The following is a 22,136-nucleotide window of genomic DNA, read 5'->3' as shown; positions in this document are numbered from 1 at the left end:
AATCAAGATTGAGGTTATTTAAGTTGAATTAGGTTGAAAGCGTCCACGCAGTTGTTTGTCCGTCCGTCCGTAACACGGGGTCATGTTGACTCTCATAACGATTTTCTTTTTGATGTTTATTTTACCAGGTAAGGCTCACTGAGCTATACAGCTCTTTTTTTTCAGAAGCGCCCTGGCCACAAATGATAGCTCAACGAAGTGTCTAATCATGTGTGAAGGTATAGCAGCCAAATAATTTTAAACGCGCAATGTCGATTCTAAATGTGGTGGGAAACACCGTAGGACCCGGAGAAAAGTCCACGCGACAACGCGGAGAGAGAGACACCCAAACTCCAAATATATATAGCAGGCGTCAGGGTCAGGATCGAACCCACGACGTCCTGTATACCGGGCGCGGTAATTAACATCTCCCAGCCACAGCGGCGCCTCCGATGATCCAGCAACGGACGAAAGTTGAGAGTGGAAAGTTGCGTTGCTGTTCGGGGCTTACCCCCACATTGCTCGAAGGTGCGGCCAAAATTTGGAGACATTTAACCATTTCAAAGTTGACTAACGGACAATCACGTTTGGCTACGTAACGTTGGTAAACAAATGTGGCCGTGGCATCACACCACGTGCTCATTGCCAGGGCCTCGGTGCACATTGTGGGGGGGGGGGGGGGGGGGACACTCCGGTATACTATACTAACAATTATATATATATGTATATAAATGAATTACTCTGTTACATAATAAACTTTTTTTTAAATGTGTCGTTCACTCCAGCCACCAAACCGATGAGACCAGCCAATTAGTAAGGTTTTGTAACGCACACAAAAGGTGTGAGTTGGTTGCTACTTCAGCACACCGCGTTGTTGTGTGTTGTGTTGGAGAGGAAACCCACAACATTTACAACCAGATTCATCGGGCGATTTTGCCGGAATTATTTTGGATAATATTGGTCGCGAAAGCCTACGTGTTAAGCGTACAGCTCCTTTGTCAATCCACTGCTGGATGAGGGTTTGCACATGCCAGCCATGCGAGACGTGGGGGTTGTGTGGCCATACTTCACCACGCTGGTCAGTGCGGGTTGGTGAGAGGGTGGGGTGAGGGGGGGAGGGTGGAAGGGGGGGGAGGGGTTGGATCAGTTCAGTGATTACTGATGTCAGACGTGGCCGGTAATCGAACGAACTCAGTTCGCAGCGCACTAGCGCTAATCACTGCGCCACCGTTCCACCCCGAGGGGATAGGGCATATATATATACACACACATTCGAGATTTGAAGCTTTCGTGACTGCAAGAATTCATACTCTTAGGTTTTTTCGGTAAAGTCACGTAGGTAAAAAAATAATATGAATAATAAAATAAAATAATAACAAATGAATAAATGAATTTAGTTATTTTTCATTTATTATTATTTTCCATTTATTATTATTATTATATATATTTTTTACCTACGTGACTTTACCGAAAAAACCTAAGAGTATACACACACACACACACCGCAATTTGTCTGGGGTTTGTGGAGTAATGGATGGTGAACATCTATTGTTATTCGTGCGTCACGTTCGCCAAGCCTGCTGCTGCTCAGACTGTCACGTGACACGGGACGGTGAGCACACTGCGCCTTGTGATCTCGGCCGTCTGAGTTCCCATTGTGAGCCACGATCAACGTGAGCGGCGAGCGACATCTGAAACGGTCCTAGACCCCTCTACCCCCCCCCCCATTCCCTCCAACCCCCATTCACAAGCCCGAACTGCCAGCGTGGTGAATTGTGGCCAAACAACCCCGTACCAACGACGCCCGCGTGCATGGGCCAGTGTTACGTGACGTCTCGACGGTCGATTGACAAAGGAGTGGTAAATGTGAATTTATATTACGTCTGAAAAGTGATTGCGAGCGAGGCTTCGAGCCGTCGTCAAGTTGAATAATAACAACAATAACTTTTCGATTTAAAGCTTTCGTGACTGCAGGGATTCATCTTCTTGGTTGTTTCGGTAAAGTCACGTAGAAGGGAAATAATAAAATAATAAAAATAAAACATAATAAAATAATATAAAAAAAATTATAAAATAATATCGTTGTTTTATTATATTGTTTTATATTATTTTATTTTATAATGTTTTATTTTTATTATTTTATTATTTCCCTTCTACGTGACTTTACCGAAAGAACCAAAAAGAAGAAAAAAAAGAACAACAATAACAACAATAACGGCGCGATTCGCCAGACTGGAAGATGTTGTATCCGTGTTCTTCACGCACGAAACGTGGGACCGAGTCCGTTTCGTTCAGATCAAGAGCTCACAAAGGTGGCTGCGTAATGTCGTACGATATGAAGAAAAAAATCAACTCAACAGCACGCGTGCACGCTTCGCTTGCGAACAAGAAGGTTGACACGAAACTGCACCAAACGTCTGTGCCAAAAAAATATTATCCCGGAGTTATTTTATGAAGAGCCCTTGTATAGGCGTAACGCGCGCGTATTAAATAAACTAAGAGAAACTATTTGTTTTATTTTTACCAAGTAGGGCTCACTGAGCTGCAGAGCTCTCTATCAAAAGCGACCTGTGGATCACAAATGATGGCTTCACGAAGCGGTCCATCACGTGGATATGTATTGCAGTAGCCAAATCATCTCAACGCAAGTTGATTCCAAATGCGGAGCTGGGGGGGGGGGGGGGGGGACCGGAGGACCCGGAGAAAATTCCACGTGGCCACGGGGAGAGAGAGAGAGAGAACACGCAAACTCCAAATATACAGCAGGCGTCAGGGTTCGGCATCGAACCGACGACCTCCTGTATACCGGGCGAGGCAGTCAACAACCTCGCCGCTGCGTTTTAAACTCGCCGCGGCATTCAGAAGCTTCGTGTCATCTGGGCCACGGCTTTACCTGCATGTGAAGGGTCTTGTGCACGGCCAGTGTCCTCGACTGACAGAAGCCCTTCCCGCACTCCTGGCACTTGAAGGGCTTCTCCTTCGAGTGGATGTACCTGCGCGCGCGGACGTCAAGGGGAGCGCGACGCGCACGATAAGTTACGTCCGCTGTCTCCGTCCGAGGCGTCTCAGCGTGCGGGGTGCTCCCCAAAGGTCGGGGACGCATACGTGCGGCGAGAAGGAAGTTCGCCATGCGTGCGCAACACACGCGCGCACACAGGGTTCCTTCGCTTAGTTTGACAGTGGCGTCACAGTGATATCACTCCTGGCGCGCTTGTCTGGCTTGGAGCACGTGAATGTGAAATGGTCGTCGAGTCAAGATCGGTGGTTGTGAACTCTGCGTCGATATCGGCAGCCATACGAAAGAAGAAGATGAAGAAGAAGATTACAAGTGTTTTTTTTTCTTCTTAAAGTTACTATTTTATCTACGAGCATTGTTAATATCGATGTTTGGTCATGTTCCTGTCGGGGTCACCTCGAATTGTTCATTTACAAAACTTGACCAAGAATCCCGAATGAATGAATAAATAAATGAATTGAGACGAAACGTAATTGTTGAATGTTCAAGGATGACACAACTGTGAACTTTACAACAACAACAACAAAACATCTTAAATTAATTTATAAAGATAATTCATGCATCACGAATGAATGTTGATGGAAATGAGCTCGAATATTAGAAAAAAATTAAATAACCGAATGTGATTTGTTCAAACAAATATAATTAAACTCGATTTGAAGCTTTCGTGACTGCAGGAATTACTCTTTAGTTCTTTCGGTAAAGTCACGTAGAAATAAAAGAAATAAAATAATAATGCAATGCAACGCAGAGAGTCGGCTAACACACAGTTAACGCATAGCCTGGTTGATGACGCTCTCTAAATGTAGAAGTTAATAGAATAACCCGATGTTCCAATGACTTTATGTTGCACGTGTGGCTAACTCTACAGCTGCGAATAACTCTATAAATGTACTCTGCGTGAGTGGTTGTTAAATAAAACTAATTATTATCATTTTAATAATGCTGCTTTAGTTTTCCAAGGAAAGCATCACTTGGGTCTCAAGACTCTTGTGATATTGGTCGCGAAAGCTGACGTGTTAAACTCTTTGAGGCGGGCTATGCATCGGGTTGTTTGTCCAGGAAAAAAAACATGCTCTATTAGATCTGAATGTGCTTAACTCTGACTACAATCAGCATTTACATTCATGCTGAAGCTAAACTATATTTAGTTTTATTTATTTTACCAGGTAAGGCCCATTGAGCTATTTCGCTCTTTTTAAAAAGCGACCTGGCTCTCACAAACGACAGCTCAACGAAGTGGCTTATCGCGTATAAATGTTTCGCAGCCAAATACTCGAAACGCACGATCCTAAATGTGGAGGGGAATACCGAAAGACCCGGAAAATAATCTACGCGACCACGGGAAGAGAGAGACGCAAACTCAAAATATACAGCAGCAGGCATTGTCAGGGTTGGGATCGAACCCACGTCCTCCTGTAGACCAGGCGAGGTAGTTAACATCTCCTAGCCACCGTGTTCATGATGAGAGAGAGACACGCAAACTTCAAATATACAGCAGGCGTCAGGGTCGAACCCACGACCTCCTGTATACCAGGCGAGATAGTTAACGTCTCGCCACCGTGATGATGATGAGAGAGAGAGACACGCAAACTCCAAATATACGGCAGGCATCGTCAGGGTCGCGATCGAACCCACGTCCTTCTGTATACCAGGCGAGGAAGTTAACATCTCCTAGCCACCCTTGCGCTCTGCACTCTAACTGCGCGACTGGAACTCAGTTCCTCATCTGCCTTGAGCGCCTCGCCTGACCCATAACATACCCTTACACCAGCAGGTAAGTACATACCAGGTCCACAAAACACACATCAACATGTTTTCCTTTCGTGCACATGCGCATTGACCAATCATTTGGTTACAAGTACTTATACTTATTTTTTTTAAACGCGTATTATTAAATAAATTAAGATCATCTTCAAAAAAGCACATTCGCCATATGTTACATGCGCCACTCGTCGTTATTTTTTTTTTCAAACGTATTAAACTATAAAAAGGCGCACTTTATGTTGACAGCGCCGTAAAATTGATTTCATATATCGAGTGTAATAACAACAACAACAGAGAAACAATTGTAGCCAGTGGTAGAATAATGCGCACACACACACATATATATATGTATATGCCGTGCGGGTAGTCACCCACGTCGAACATTTGAGGTTCGTGATTCATTCCACTCGACTCCTTCTCAATTCGAAGCCGTCATCCAACAGCAAAGGAACGTGCAACGCTGGGCTTTCAGCAGCAGCAGCAGCAGCAGCGCCACCAGTAACCCACTGCCGTATATGCCGTGTATGTTATATATTTTTATGAGCCTACCGGGATTTTCAATCCATCATTCAGGTTTATTATGGGTTCTTTGGGACCAATTTTCTTCCGTGCTACGCTCCCGTTTATATTCTCGTTACGCCCCTAATGGCGTTGTCAAGTGCGCTCTCGTTTCTAAACGTGGTTAGCGAGAGCGCGACTGAATGAATGTGCGCACAGCCATCGCGCACAGCGGCAGCAGCTGCTGCTGCTGTTGTTGTTGTTGCGTGCTCATTGTCAACAACAGCATGGGCCGCACCGCATGGCTTGGTTGAGCGTTGATCATAAATACGCCTATAGGGGATGACTCATGCATGATTAACGAAGGGGTTTTTAGACAGGCGTTTGAACAGCGTAATTGCAATGTTGGCAACACGTTAATCCCTACTCCTTGAATTTTTTGTTTGTTAATATATATTTAAAATAAAAAGTTCGAGTGATCGTCAACAGAACGGAACACAAGGGGGTTGGAAGCCCGAGATGTTAGCGGAACACAATGGCACACACTCTCAATCTCGACGCGGTGTGAGTCTGGCCAACTCCACGGCGGACACGTGCAAGGGTGAGAGGGATGAGAATCGGTGCTGTATTAGTATTGGTAGTAGTAACCCTGTATATAAATCACGCTGCCAAATGAAGTGTGCGTGAGTGGACTGGCGCGGTGGTTTGTGGGGAGCGGTGGTGCAGTGGTTGGCGCACTGCACTACGAACCCGGCGACTCGACTCCAACAACAGTGACGACAATTTGAGCTGGTTCTGGGCCTCACCTAGGTCGGCTCAGCCTCAAGTAAGTACCTGGTTACGGTGTGCTAAACATCACCACTAGGGATACAAAGTCGGTTGAGTATGATGTTGGCCACCCACCCCCTCGTGTGCCGTGCTGGCCTTCATATGGGCTCTCCAACAGCACTTGCCCCCGAAAGTGTGTTAGGGGCTATGCGGGTGATATTATCTCTTTAATTAACGCACAGACCATTGTCAATATACTGCTGTGTGAAGGGCAATGCCGTGACGTGATGAGGACTGTGGAACCATCAAAGGTGTACCTGCCGCGGTGTGTAAACATCGCCACTAGGGAGACAAAGGCGGCCGGGCGTGGTGTTGGCCACCCACCCCCTCGTGTGCCGTGCCGGCCTTCACATGCGCTCGCTAACAGCACTTGCCCCAACAGTCTGTCACAGGCTACACGGGGCATCTTTTGTCTTCGTGGGTGACACGCAGCGTTGGTGTAGGTGCTTGTAGGGGCGTGTAGGTGACAATCCACTCAGGTGTGTTTGTGTGTAGGTGAGCGCGCTGATGCAAGTGTAGGTGACAATCCACTCAGGTGTGTGTGTGTGTAGATGCAAGTGTAGGTGGCACGGCTTTCGAGAGTGCGCCTGTGAGCCGCGTTGTCCTACCTGTGGTCTCGCAGGTGGTCCTGCCTCCGGAACGCCTTGTGGCAGATGTCACACGTGTAGGGCCGCTCGTCCGTGTGCGTGCGCTCGTGGATCAGCAGGTTGTAGCTCTTGGTGAAGTGGCGGCAGCAGAACTTGCAGATGAACTCCTTCTTCGCCTTGGAGGGCGCTCGCCCGCGCGTCGCTTTGTGCCCCACTTTGTTCTGGATCGCTGGGACGCCGATCACCACGGTCGCCACTGCGGCTCCCCCTCCTCCTCCCCCTCCTCCCCCACCTCCTCCACCACCTCCTCCTCCTCCCCCACCTCCTCCTCCCCCTCCCGCAAGCGCGGCACTCTTGAGCCTCTTCTCCTCCTCGAGGTTTTCGCGTCGGGTCGCTGCCGCCGCGAGATTCGCGAAGTCGAACCTGGGCCGCTCCTTGCGCGCCAGCAGCGAGTGGCGTTTGTCGTCCGCGTGGAAGGAAGAGGAGGAGGATGAGGTGGAGATGGCGTGATGGTGATGGTGGTGGTGGGGCGACAGCGGCAGGAGCGGCAGAGGAAAGCGTCCTTCGAGCACCGCGCAATGCTCAGGAAGCACCGCTGCGGCCGCGGCCAGGCGCGGGTAGCCGAGGGTCCACTGCTGCAGGTGAAGGCCCTGCAAGGCTCCGAATCCGTAGAGCGCTTCGAGACCCGGAGGGAGGGCGCCCACCGCTTGCAGGAGGTTGTAGTTGACGGTGAAGGGCAGCGCCGGGTTGATGGGTATGGGGGCCGGCAGCGCTTTGCTCCCCATGGCCAAAGGGGTCGGCGGCGGCGTGGGTAGCTGGAAGCAGGTTCGCGCCGGCGAGCCTGTGTGTGTGTGCGTGAGTGTGTATGTAGGCACATGTCAGAATGTGTGTTAGCGCTGGAGGAATTCGATGAGCTGCGATGCGAGCTCTTTGTGTGTCCACGCGTGTGTTGCGGTCGTGTCATCTGCGGTGTCATTCGCAACGGTGTCAGTGGCATACATCAGCGGTAATAGTAATAATCATTAGTGAGGTCTCGCATCATCATTAGCATCATCATCATCATCAGGATTGTTGTCAGCTCATCAGCAGCAGCAGCATCAGACGTGGACAATCCACCGATGTATGAAGTCCACTCCCTCCCCCTTTCTTCCCCCCCCCCCCCCCCCCCACAAGCTATCATCGCATCTCACAGCCCTGTAATTGACGTACAGGTAACGTTTTAAGAAAAATAAAAAATAAACAATCCAATCAACTGCGGGGAACATTTCGTCGCTGCATCTCACACGGAGCGGCGCTTTGTGCAGAACACATCACGAGCATTGCACCTCGCAGTCCGCCTTCGATGGTTCGCTTCTGGGGCCACCAACCCTCTGAAGTTTCGATTTAAAGCTTTTGTGACTTCAGGGATTCATCTTCTTGGTTGCCGTGTTCCGAGTGGATCGCTCTGTGCGGAGACCAAATCACCGGAGATGCGCTTCATCTCGTCGCATATCGGGAAGGCACGCAGGTTCGAGGATGGATACAGCGCATTGCCACATCGATCGATCGATCGATATGCCACCAAGGAAGGGAACTATGAACTCGGTTCCAAACGTTGGGGGGGGGGGTCTCATCTGCAGAGTGTAATTCTCTCAAACAAATGCGACCGCTTTGCCACATCCACGTGTTATTGGCATGCGCACCCCATCAACGATCAACGCCACGAAGCACAGTTCAGCGTAGCGAAAGAAAACATCGAGTGCAGTGGGATTTTAATGCGATGGCGTTTGCACGTGAATGTGTCTGAATTTGTGATGGTTGTTTTACGCATTACGTCACAGGTATTTAGTCGTGTGGTTCGTGTTGTTATGGGGTTTTGTTTTGATTTCTCTATATTTTAGTTTGCCTTACATTTAGCATTTGTTGCTGTTGTAACAATGGCAGGCTGGTTGTCTTATTTATTTAATGGATCCCGTATTAAACGCGTTTGTTTTTGCATGGCGTTTTCATTTGACCCGTGTCTCCCCCCCCTCCCCCCGACTAATTTATCTTACATTAACGTCTCGTGCGTTAATGAACGCGCACAAAAGTAACAACCGACCCTTTGCCAATCCACTGCTGAGCGAGAGCCTCCCTAATGCTGTACGGACCGTGGGGCTTATTTTATTTTTTTCTGTAACCATACTTCAACAACGCTGTGTCAATGCGGTTTCGTTGAAGAATATTTTGTGAATGTAGTCCTGCCAATTCCGCCACTCGCCTCTTCCCCCCCCCCTCCTCCTCTTTTGCGTTTAACTTCCCAGCCTCGCTATAACCATAGCTGCAATGTTTGTTGGGGCTGTGTATTCGTGCGCCACATGCAGCTGTATATCTGCGGTGGTACGAGAAGCAGCGGCGGTGATAATCACGTCCTATCGAAGCTCCGCGTGTTACTTATCTTGGCATCAACAAATACCGCGTTTATTAATTCCTAATCCTGACCGATTGGGGACAGATAAAGACTCTTGACGTTCAGGACGCTTGCGACCACGTTGTGAGTTTATGTGGTATAAAAAGAAACGAAAATAGGTGAAGGGTTGACCGGTGACGCAGGGATGAGCGTACTCCGCTAAGACATCGGGCGGCCTGAGTTCTATTATTTGCCGTGGTTGATACCAGTGGCGAGTGGTGATTATCTGGACCGATTCTGTGCCTGCTACCCCCCCCCCCCCCCAAACAGAGTGGTGAAGTATGACCAGCAACCCTCATCTGTGGAGTTTGGTATACGAACATTTGTGTCTGCGTGGGAGTTCTACAGCCCTTAGTGAACCCACTGCTGTAAAAGCAGACAATGGGTTAAACTAAATTAGTAACCTCAAGTCTCCAAAAGGTGACGTGGACGTGGTGCTGTATATTCTCAAAACCGATTTTGTTTCGAACCTCGGACCGGCAATGAGTCATTGCGTGCGGAGGTTCGTTGAATCGAAATACGATATCCCGTTCCCAACACTTCAACAGTCACGCTGTTCAGACGATACGTTTGGCCAAATCCAGTTGATGGTGTTTTGTTGAAGAGTGTGACGCTAAAGCCCACAGAAAGCAGAGAAGAAGAATAACAACTGATGATACTATGTAGTATATACTTTAGTTGTTTACGTGGTGGTTTAGTTACTGCAGCTACATACTATTAACATTCCTTCCCTTTATTAATGCTACCCCTATCTCCTCCCTTTGATGCTGCTAATCCTGCATAATGGACGGGCATAATGACTTTAAACCCCTGGCCAAACCTCCTACGCATTTCACAAGTAGTACCAATCGCATATCTGCATTTCCCATAAATATGCTAAATTCCTCTTGATATGCAAATTATTTTGTCAAGGCGCCCTTCCCCCCTCCATCCCAGCTTAAATAGTCGCTCCAAGCCTGGAGTGTGTCATTCAGATGCTGTCTTTCCGACAGACCTGTTCTTCACCTGAGGACGGCTGCTTGCGTTGTGGCCGAAACGTCGTGAGAATTGTATTTTATTATGTTTTATTTTTATTATTTTATTATTTTCATTCTACTTGACTTTACCGAAAGAACCAGAAAGATGAACCCCGCCGCTGCCGATTAATAAACTATTACGAAACTTTTATTTTTATTTTACCAGTTAAGGCACACTGAGCTGTCTGGCTCTTTTTCAGAAGCGACCTGGCGATCGTGAATGATAGTTCAACGAAGTGGCTCATCACGTGGACAATTCGAGCAGACGAATACGCTAAACGCACGTTTCGAAATGTGGAGGGCAAAACCGGAGGACCCGGAAAAAAATTCACGCGACTGTTGGGAGAGAGACACGCAAACGCCAGATATACAGCAGGCGTCAGGGTCGAACCCACGATCTCCTGTATACCAGGCGAGGTAGTTAACATCTCCTAGCTACCGTGATGATGATGAGAGAGAGACACGCAACCTCCAAATATACAGCAGGTGTCAGGGTCGGGATCGAACCCACGATCTCCTGCATACCAGGCGAGGTAGCTAACATCTCCTAGCCACCATGATGATGAGAGAGAGAGAGAGAGACACGCAAACTCCAAATACACAGCAGGCATCAGGGTCGGGATCGAACCCACGAACTCCTGTACACCAGGCGAGGTAGTTAACATCTCATAGCCACCGTGATGATGATGAGAGCGAGAGACACGCAACCTCCATATATACAGCAGCAGGCGTCAGGGTCGGGATCGAACCCACGATCTCCTGCACACCAGACGAGGTAGTTAACATCTCATAGCCGCCGCGGCGCCATCAAGAGCATGCCACGTGCGCTGTGTGATGACTTCTGGCGCTTGTTGAAGGGCGCTGTCAAGCAGCAGGAAGCAAGCGCCCTTTAAGCGCTCTGTCGGTGCTTGGGATCGTGGAAGATTCCCATTGATCGTACTCAGGTTCAATTCCCGGGTGGTGATGGTGGTGGTGGTGGCTACGCTGCTGCGTGTGGTCGCTTGTAATCCAGCACTGTGGAGGCGACAGCGAGGGTTGTGGGATCACACGCACGGGGCACTGGCGGAGCCAGTGGGGGTGGGTGGGGTGGCACGTCCCCCCCCATTGATCCGATCGAAATCCCTACTTTCGATCGGATCATTGGGGTTTATTAGTAATAAATCGGTATTTTGCGACCCCCACTTCCACTGTGTAGCATATTATTACGTGCCAGGGACTGTATGAGATGATAGGACAATAATCAGAGTCCATAATTGGCAATAAGTAACAACAATGCAGCTATAAGTGACTCACATAATTGTGCGCAGTTGCGTATACAGCTCACGACTTCCCTGAAGGCATCATACAGCTCCAGCGAGCGCGATGCTGATCACACAACGCGGTTCAGATTCGACCCTCGATCGATGGCTGCGCCATCGCCGCACACGCGTCGAATAAAACGCAAGGAACAAGTTGTTACTTACTAACAACTCCTCTATAATTTTTCAATTCTGGAGGGGTTGCCACCCCTACCTGAAAATCCTGGCTCCGCCATTGCGCATGGCCACGGTGTGAGGCTACTCCCTCCCCATGGGAGTCGAGGAGGTGCCATATACAACTCTGGCAAATGAGGTTCCAATGGTGTAAATGCTTACCCCGAGCTCTCATACTCTGATGGTGCATTGTCTTTGAGTTGTGCGCCTTTCGGCGTCATCTGGTCCAACCCATGTGAGACTAGGCTCTAAAGAAAGCTGTCTCGGGTGTGGACCAATCAACTTCAAGGACAGTGCATACATTATCAGAGTTATGTTTTTTGTTTGCATTATGACTGCAAGTATTGTGGTCTATGCAAACATGACTCCTTGTAAAAAAGGTGTCAGTTTTGTTGCCAGATAGAAGGGTAAAAAACCAATTATCATATTTGTTACTGGCAAATGAGGTTCCAATGGTGTAAAAAATAAACCCGTAAAAACAAAGTTTTTCACTGTAAATCCTTTATATGCGTGACATCGGTTTTATTTTATTGTTAATTTCAGTTTTTCTTGAGTAAGAGTTTCATTTTTAGCACATTGGTATTTAAAATTAAATATGAAATTTTTTTTCCTAACAAGTGAAAAATTTGGAAAAAAATTTTGCACGAAAATAAATTGTCACGCACAACGAGTCTGTGTGCAAAATGTCAGCTCGATTGGATCACGGGAAGTGGGTGAAAAAACGACCGAAAGATTTGCACGGTCGTAAGCGTGCAAGCAAGTGAACTTAATATAAAGGATTTAAAAAAAAGAGGCACGACTGGGAAGTGGACGAGTTGCCGTCTGTGTCCATCTCTGCGGGGATAGAGCGTTTCCCCCTCGTGCAAGGCGTGGGTTTTCTGCGGGTGCTCTGGTTTCCCTCACACACGTGTATAATGATATAAACACAACTCGTCATTAGTTGGCTGCAAACTTGTTGACAATGAAAACCCAGTGCAGCATCAGGAACCTCCTGAAAAAGATTCGTGTACGACTCAGTGTGGCTCTCTTGGATAATCAAGTAAATTATTACTCTTACAACAACAACGAAGACGCCATTGGAACCTCATTTGCCAGTAGCAAAATATGATAATAGTTTTTTACCCTTTTATCTGGCAACAAAAAAAGGTGTCAGTTTTGTTGCCAGATAAAAGGGTAAAAAAACAATTATCAACAACGAAGACGGTCATTGCATGGCGCACTTTCAAAAACGCTTCTGCAGCCGTCTGGAACGCTCAAATCGAATTCCTTCCGATTTTAGGAAGCCATTGGAGCTGTACATTTGTAAATCTAAGTTGAAAGCGAATTTCTTTAGAACTGCTTTTGTTGTGTTTAGTTTGTTGTCCCCCCCCCTCCCCCAGCACCTCCGATTAGCACGGTTGCCCACGCACGGTGCGAAAGAAGTTTCAACGTGCGTACGAGACAACATCGGGAGAAAAGCGACGCTCACCAACAGCGAGAATGGGGGGGCGCCGGGCAGGTAAAGCATCGCAAAGGGGTGGCTCAGTGGGGAGCGCAGGTTGATGCACAAGGCAGCTTTGTCACTCGGCCAAGCTGACCCACGACACCCGGCGCTGTCGCAAGACCACGTGGCACCGAAGTGCGCAAGCCACGTGACCTGGAGGCAAGTTCCATGATCAGTGACGTGGCCAATGGCGGTGGTTGTTTGCGTGTCGTGTGTTGTTGTTGTTGTTGATTTTCTCGTGGTTTTACTGATCAACACCGACGCGCGCGTAAGTCACAAACTTTACTTACGGCGTTATATATGTGTGTGTGTGTATATATATGTGTGTCCAGTAATAACGCTGCCTCTCATCAACTAGCAAGGCAGTAAAATTGGCACGTGTAGAAAACAACAAAAATTCCCCTCCTCGGTAAAACGATTTAGTCGTGAATGTATCGCGTTAGTTTATCGAAAAAAAGAATAAGTTTTAATCTTTCTGGCAATAAAACTGGTGCTAAGATGTTCAAACGCCAATCAGATACCTTTTGCAAGGAATCAAGAACTGCATTAACCCGCGCGTGATCTCGTCCATGCGTCTGCTCGGTTCAGATACACGGCATAGATACACGTGCAGCGGTTCACGTACGAGTTCTCATCTAGTACAACTTTGTTAATGGTGCTGTCTGTTGCTGGCCGCTCGGCGTCCTTTTGGGCATTCGTGGCTGTGCTCAGCAACTGAGATTATAATTGTTTTTGTGGAAGTTTAGCCGCGGTCGAATAGAACTAAAGCGAGACGGAAATTCATCGTGCAGTGCGCTCGCTAACCACTGCGCCACCGCTCCCCACTTACGCACACACACATTGGACCCGTCTGTGCTCCCGTGTGCGCCTAAGGTGCAAGTGCTGCTAGCGAGTAGCACCTACGAAGGCGGGCACGGCCCACGAGTTTGTGGGTGGGTAGCCAGCACCACGCCCGACCGCCTTTGTCTCCCTAAGTGGCAATGTTTTTATACACTTCACCAGGTATTGATTTGAGGCTGAGCCGACCTACGGGAGGCGCAGAACCGATTCAGATGTACGTCACTGGTGTTGGCCGTAAGCGAGAATCGAACTCAGGTCGCCGGGTTACATACACACACATATACAAATACAAAAACCCCCCGTATAGCCTTAACAGACTGTTGGGGCAAGTGCTGTTAGCGAGCACCTACGAAGGCTGGCACGGCACACGAGGGGGTGGGTGGCCAGCACCACGCTTTACCGCCTTTGTCTTCCTAGATGTTTACACATCGCACCAGGAACTAATTTGAGGCTGAGTCGACCTAGGGGAGGCCCAGAACCGGTTCAGATATACGTCACTGGTGTTGGCCGGTTCCTAGCGCAGCGCGCTAACCACGACACTACCGCTCCCCACACACACACAAACAAACCCCCCGTTTAGCCTAACAGACTGTTGGGGCAAGTGCTGTTAACGAGCACCTATGAAGGCCGAAGCGGTACACGAGGGGGTGGGTGACCGGCATCCACCCCCTCGTGTACACAACAACAACAACAACAATCGCCATTCGCCACTAAGTGGCGGTGACGTCACCACGGCGCTTGTGCCAGGCTATGTGCACGTTGAGGCCACGTGAAATGCCGAACGCCCGCTGGCAGGAGGTCACGGGCAGACCCAGCAGGTGCCACGGGTCGACTGACTGAGACGACTGGCCGATGCACTACCTGTGTTCCCCTACTATGCCAACTTGCTGTGTTTTATCCGCCCGGCGCTCCGCTCGTTGTTGTGGGCGTCGCTCCTCCGTGTACACATATTCACACACACGCACAGACATAGTCCGGACTTACTGGTTCCGCGGCAACGCAAAACGAAACAGCGGAGTCAGTTGAGTCGTTTGTATTTTACGCGTTAAGTTTCGCTCCGGGTGGAGCGGAGTGGCGTTGTGGTTTAGCGCACTGCGCTCCTAAACTCGGCAAGACCCCGGGCCCGAATCCCGGCCGCAGCTTTTCACATCGGTGGCGAGTGATACGTGGACGTGTGCTTGTTAACGTCACCGCACTTCCAACCCCACCCGAATTGACCGAATCGATTCGAAGAGCCCAACGTTGGTTTGTCACCCAGCTAGAAAGTTCGCGAGGGAGATCCCTGGTGCGTTAACAGAACAACAGCAACAACATACAATGTTCACTTACAGAGGAATCAGGCAGCATGGTTAAGTATGATTAAACAAACCCCCAACGGGGTTGAAGACCCGTAATACAGTATACGAATCGGTGGATGATTACTGGCATTGAGAATGGCCCGAATTGTGGAAATAAATTCGCGGGAAACACGAAGCCGCATACACGCGCTGTGTGTTGCAAAACAAAAAATAAATGTGGTCACTCATTTTTTTGACGTGGATGGGGTGCCGGGTGGTGGTGGTTGTTGTTGTTGTTGGTGGTGGTGGTGGTGGCGTGTGCAGAAAATATCAGCACGCGCTGACGTGGTGAAACAAGTATGTGCCATGGCGTGTGCGCTGCTAGATGAAGGCTTCCTTCCCCGCGGTGCAGATAAATTACTCGCCACGAAATGTTGGCCACTTTAGCGGTTCGCGAGCTACGCAGCGCCGCGAAACCCGGCAAACCCACGTTCGATTCCTGCTCGCGGCCAACACCCGGTGACGATTTTGTGAACCGGTCACGGGGCCTCCCCTAGGTCGACCCAATCTCAAACGAGCACCCGGTGTGGTGTCTAAACATCACCACTGGGGAGACAAAGGCGGCCGGGAAATGGTGTTGGCCACCCATCCCCTCGTGTGCCGTGCCGGACTTCATAGGTGCTGCTCGCTAACAGCAACTTGCCCCAACAGTCTGTTGCCGCTGTGTTTGTCGACTGCCTCGCGAACTGCAGGCGAGCTCGGCCGAACGCACGTGCGTAGAAAACAAAAAGAACATTTAAGTTTAGTTTACTATCGTTATTTTACTTATATATGCTACAAACGAAAAGGGGGTCAATTTATAGCCTCCTTTGTCAATTCGCTGCTGGACGAAGGCTTCCTCCTCGAGGGTTGTTTGACCATACTTCACCACGCCGGTCGGTGCGGGGTGGTTGGTGATAGGTGTCGGACGCAGGTTCAAGATAATCGCGTGCAATTCGCCACTGATGGGAGCCGTCCCCGCTCAGATCGGGAATCGGATTCACCCGAAGGCAAGCGGATAGATAATCGATGACGTTACGCTTCGGTCAGAAATAAGAACACTTTAATTGTACAGCCCTTCCATCCGCTGCTGGATGGAAGGGCTCCCTCCCCCAAGGTCCAGATATATGTTCGAACTCGCCACTGGTGCTGGCCGTTTGGGCCCAAGATCGAAAGCTCGTAGCCCGGTGCGCTGACGGCTTCAGCCACCGTTCTTAGAGCGACCCACTATCACGACCTTTACACGACCATCGTATCTGGCCCACGCGTGACTGCACGTGCGTTTATCTAGTCTCATCGATGAAATATATATATACACAAAGATCCCCCGTATAGCCTTAACAGACTGTAGGGGCAGGTGTTGTTAGCGAGCACCTATGAAGGCCGGAACGGTACACGAGGGGGTGGGTGGCCAGCACCACGCCCGACCGCCTTTGTCTCCCTAGCGGCGATGTTTACACACCGCACTCATTTGAGGCTGAGTCGACCTAGGGGAGGCCCAGGATCGGTTCAGATTATCGTCACTGGTGTTTGCCGTGAGCGGGAATCGAACCCGGGTCGCCAGGTTCGTAGTGCAGCGCGCTAACCACTACACCACCGCTCCCCACACATACACACACACATACACACGCGCGCGCGCGCACCATCTGATGGCGTATGCCGCGCGTGCCCTGTCTTGCACAGGTCGGCGGACAGACTTTGAGAGGCATTCCCCAGGCAGCAGCAGCAGACCGACCACGTGCTTCGCCACGCTGGTCGGCGAGAAACCACTGGGGCAACGCACTTTGAAATCTTCGAGATTGAAAAAAACACATTTCTTTCGAACCGCTTTTTGCGTTTAGTTTATCGTCCCACCACACCCCACCCCACCCACCACCCCCCCGCACCTCCGATTATCACGAATGGCTACGTACGGTGCGAAAGAAGTTCAACATAGAGTGACGCACGAAACAGGCGTGGAGGCGCAACGCCGTCGCGATCGCGAACAGGGGAACCGTTCAAAGTCCATTTGCAGAGAAGCGCGCGGGTCAAAATCTCACGGCTGCCGCTCTCTGACGGGAGAGTCGCGGGGGGGAGGGGGGGGGCTGTCATTGCGTTGCGTCCGTTGCCTCTTGTGAACTCAGGTCTTGAGAAAACGAGAGACTGGTGGAAAAAACTAAAGTCTACCGATCCATCGATCAATCGCCAGCCCACCCTTGACCAACGTGGAGAAGGATGATAATCTCACCATCCCACGGTGAAAGGCGTATGGAGGAGAGGCGTTTGTGCGGTGTTTTCACAAAGGCGACACGCGTGATAAAAATGATAATCATCATTATTATTTTAATAAACCAATACGGCGCGTTGCGTTTTGAATGTCAAACGCATTGTACGCTGAATAGCAGTGTGTATTGATTTATGCATTGGACTCAAACAGTTTAGTATTACATTTAACAAACAAAGCTCAGTCGGTCGGATAATGTAATTATGAAGGTTTTTTTTAATTTTCCCGGCAGCTGAAATTGTTTTATTTATAAAGTGTAATTAGAGAGGTTAAGAATGTGTGTGTGTATATGTATATGGTATGGATGGAGAGGTGGGGAGCGGTAATGTAGCGGTTAGCGCGCTGCGCTACGAACCTGGCGACCCTGGTTCCATTCCCGCTCACGGCCAACACCCAGTGACGATTATCTGAACTGGTATTGGGCCTCCCCTAGGTCGACTCAGCCTCAAATGAGTACCTGGTGCGATGTGTAAACATCGCCGCTAGGGAGACAAAGGCGGCCGGGCGTGGTGTTGGCCACCCACCCACCCCCTCGTGTGCCATGCCGGCCTTTGAAGGTGCTCGCTAACAGCATTTGTCCCAGCAGTCTACTCAGGCTATATGGGGGACTTTTGTCTTGGCAATAGCACTCACCCCAACAACCTATACGGCTCCAGGATAGGAGGAGGAAGGGGGTTGTCTTTGTCTTGTACATAGTAGGCTTGTGCCTAGATGTAAAAACTCATTTCTTTAGAACAGCGTTTTGTGTCTCGTGTGTTGCCATTCCCCCCCTCCCCCCGCAACTGCGATTAGCGTGGTGGGCTACGTACGGTGCGAAAGAAGTTCAACATACATGCACGCATGGCTTGTAAAATGAAGGGTATTAAATGCGTAGCTTATATAACGTGTAATACGTCAGCACGCCGCGTTTTTCGCGGAAAAGTATGGTGGTATCACGTGCTATTTGTTTTCATAAACCTACACTTAGCCTTTAATGTTCGCTTAATTGAGCGGTAAATTGCAACGGGTAATATGAGTTAAAGATCAGCGAACCCCGCGAAATAAAAAGTATGAGACCAATTACAATCCTTCAAAAAAACACACACACAAAACCCCACACAGGCGCACTCCATCCACTGTGAGCATTATGCACGGAACCACATGGAACCCCTAAACGCACGAATCATCATCATCAGCAACAGCAGCAGCGGCAGCGGCTCGAGGGGTGACGTCTAAGATCGCTTTGTCGATTAAAGCAAAGCCGGGGCAATTAGCTTTGGTGGAATTCTGTTGTGCAATGTACCACGTGAGAACAACAAAAAAGGAACCCCCTCCAAATCTAATCGTATTTTATAGCGGAGCAGTCTTGCCAATAGCATCCGTAACGTTGGTTGTTGACACGAGCCGGCTTCGTGCAGCTGATGAGACGCAGCAGTGTTGAAACCGTTCCACCAGATCTTCTTGGTTCTTTCGGTAAAGTCACGTAGAATGGAAATAATAAAATAATAAAAACAAAACATAATTAAATAATTCAGACTCTGTCGTCTCGACAGACCTGTTCTTCACCTGAGGACGGCTGTTTGCGTTGTGGCCGAAACGTCGTGAGAATTATTTTATTACGTTTTATTTTTATTATTTTATTATTTCCATTCTACGTAACTTTACCGAAAGAACAGAGAAGATGAATCCCTGCAGTCACGAAAGCTTTAAATCGTTCCACCAGAGTTTGCGCGATACAAAAAAATAATAATTCCGCTGCTTTATAATGTCGATCAGGAAAGCCCCAATAGGCTGATGGACTTAGAACGCGATTGTATTTGTACGCGTATGTGTATGTGGAGACAGAATGGAGTTGTTGGCTTATATTTGCTTGGACGCTATAGAGTACGATCCATTTATAGATACCCCAGTGTTATCTAACTACGGTCTTGCATTTCTCACTCAACAGGTGATGGAATATGAAAATATTAAACTTAACTTTTATTTTTTTTGGTTCTTTCGGTAAAGTCACGTAGAAGGGAAATAATACAATAATAAAAAATTTACATAATAAAATACAATTATCACGACGTTTCGGCCACAACGCAAGCAGCCGTCCCCAGGTGAAGAACAGGTCTGTCGGAAAGACAGACCTGTTCTGAAAGACAGCGTCTGAAAACATTCAGACGCTGTCTTTCCGACAGACCTGTTCTTGATGAATCCCAGCAGTCACGTAAGCTTTAAATCGAAATTTAATTACCATGTAAGATTCCCTAAGCTATGTAGTTATTTTTTTAGAAGCGACCTGGACACTGCAAATGATAGCTCAACGATGTGGCTTATCACGTGAAAATGTCTGGCAGTCAAACACTCTCAACGCACGTGGGTTCTAAATGTGGAGGGGAAAAAAACCGAAGGACCCATAGAAAAATTCCTCGCGACCATGGGGAGAGAGACACGCAAACTCCAAATATACAGCAGGCGTCTGGGTCGAACCCACTACCTCCTGTATACCAGGCGAGGTAGTTAACATCTCGCTACTGTGATGATGATGAGAGAGAGCGACACACAAACTCCAAATATACAGCAGGAGTCAGGGTCGAACCCACGACCTCCTGTATACCAGGCGAGGTAGTTAACATCTCGCCACTGTGATGATGATGTGAGAGAGAGACGCAAACTTCAAATACACAGCAGGCGTCGTCAGGGTCGGGATCGAACCCACGACCTGCTGTACACCAGGCGAGGTAGTTAACATCTCGCTACTGTGATGATGATGATGAGAGAGAGAGAGACACGCAAACTCCAAATATACAGCAGGCATCAGGGTCGAACCCACGACCTGCTGTATACCAGGCGAGGTAGTTAACATCTCGCCACCGTGTTGATGATGAGAGAGCGACACGCAGACTCTAAATACACAGCAGGCGTCGTCAGGGTCGGGATCGAACCCACGACCTGCTGTACACCAGGCGAGGTAGTTAACATCTGACGCTCGCTCCGTAAATGACAGAAAGAACAGAGAGGTGCAGGGGAAGGCGGTTGATGGTGGTGGTTGGTGGTGATAGCAGGGATGGAGATAGGCAGACGCAGAGAAACGCATGCACGCTCAATCACAGACGGGGGGAGGTGGCGGTGTTCACACAACGTGTGAGGTGTTCACACAACGTGTGAAGGTGTTCACACAACGTGTGAAGGTGTTCACACAACGTGTGAAGGTGTTCACACAACGTGTGAAGGTGTTCACACCAACGTGTGAAGGTGTTCACACAACGTGTGGAGGTGTTCACACAACGTGTGAAGGTGTTCACACAACGTGTGAAGGTGTTCACACCAACGTGTGAAGGTGTTCACACCAACGTGTGAAGGTGTTCACACAACGTGTGGAGGTGTTCACACAACGTGTGAAGGTGTTCACACAACGTGTGAAGGTGTTCACACCAACGTGTGAAGGTGTTCACACCAACGTGTGAAGGTGTTCACACAACGTGTGGAGGTGTTCACACAACGTGTGAAGGTGTTCACACAAACGTGTGAAGGTGTTCACACAACGTGTGAAGGTGTTCACACCAACGTGTGAAGGTGTTCACACAACGTGTGAAGGTGTTCACACAACGTGTGAAGGTGTTCACACCAACGTGTGAACACCTCCACTTCTGTGAAACGTCCTCGACGAACGCCACGAAGACAAACCGAGCAAGCGAGGATCGAGGATCGCATCTCTAAATGTGTCGCCCAGTGCACTTTTCGTAACACGCTGCATCACCTCAATCGCCTCCTTCAAGAGACACTTAAAAACTCACCTCTACAACCACGTGCTTTGGAGCGACTCTGAGCTTGGCTCCGCGCCTCTGAGTTGCGGCGTTACAAATTGAACTATTATTATTATTATTTTAAATGCACTCGCTCGAGCGACATTCAATGTGACGATGACCGCAACACGTGTACGGCCAAGCGATGTGAATGCGACACAACGCGCGCACGTGTGCTGCCGATTCGTGAACAATCGTCACGCGACGTTTCGCTCGGCAGCGTGATCCATGTACAGAGACCCCCCCCCCCCACCGATGTCCCACCCAGCCCTCTCAACTGGCGACTGGACGTCGCGAGAGCCCACGTGGCCTCCGCGTGCTACGGAGCAAAGTGTTCAACGATGTAATGCAACACACGAGACGTGCAGAGAGAAGTTACGAAAGCAAATACGAGTTTCTATATATGTGTCACGTGTCGGTGTTATTTTAATGGGGTATCTATAAATGAACCGTCCTGTATTTATTTATAAATAAATCATATGCAAGGTCCAAACGGATAATTCAGGTACCAAGTAAATACAAAAAGAGTCTTAAATGTGTACAAGGGAATACTTACTCTTTAGTTCTTTCGGTAAAGTCACGTAGAGAGAAAAATACATATTTTTTTCCGCCTGACGACGACCGCTTGTGTTGCGATCGAAACGTCGTCATATATTAGTTTTTTTTATTAGATTTTTCTACCTCCGTGACTTTAACCGAAAGAACCAAAGAGTATGGGCTCCTGCAGTCGCGAAAGCTTCAAATCAAAGAGGGAATACTTGTATGAATGTATGTTGTATGTTGAACTTCTTTAGCGCCGTACGTAGCCAAGCGTGCTAATCGGACGTGCGGATGACTTCCTCTGCAGCTGAAGATCGATCACAACACAAATGG

General features: G+C 48.8%; 1 protein-coding gene across 1 annotated transcript in view; it reads right to left on the bottom strand.

The window, feature by feature from the left end:
• LOC144741119 (uncharacterized) overlaps positions 1 to 22,136 on the bottom strand; it is a 38,539-nt gene that overhangs the window by 4,149 nt on the left and 12,254 nt on the right. The window contains exons 2-4 of the mRNA XM_078623754.1: positions 7,028 to 7,516; positions 6,697 to 6,970; positions 2,873 to 2,972 (exon numbers count right to left, since the gene is read on the bottom strand). Coding sequence (XP_078479880.1) covers positions 2,873 to 2,972; positions 6,697 to 6,970; positions 7,028 to 7,516 — 863 coding nt within the window. The remainder of the gene's footprint in view (positions 1 to 2,872; positions 2,973 to 6,696; positions 6,971 to 7,027; positions 7,517 to 22,136) is intronic.

This window comes from Lampetra planeri, unplaced genomic scaffold (genome assembly GCF_965212315.1).
Source record: "Lampetra planeri unplaced genomic scaffold, kcLamPlan1.2.h2 scaffold_427, whole genome shotgun sequence".
In the NCBI taxonomy this organism is placed as follows: Eukaryota; Metazoa; Chordata; class Hyperoartia; order Petromyzontiformes; family Petromyzontidae; genus Lampetra; species Lampetra planeri.
This window is presented reverse-complemented; position numbering and strand designations above follow the sequence as displayed.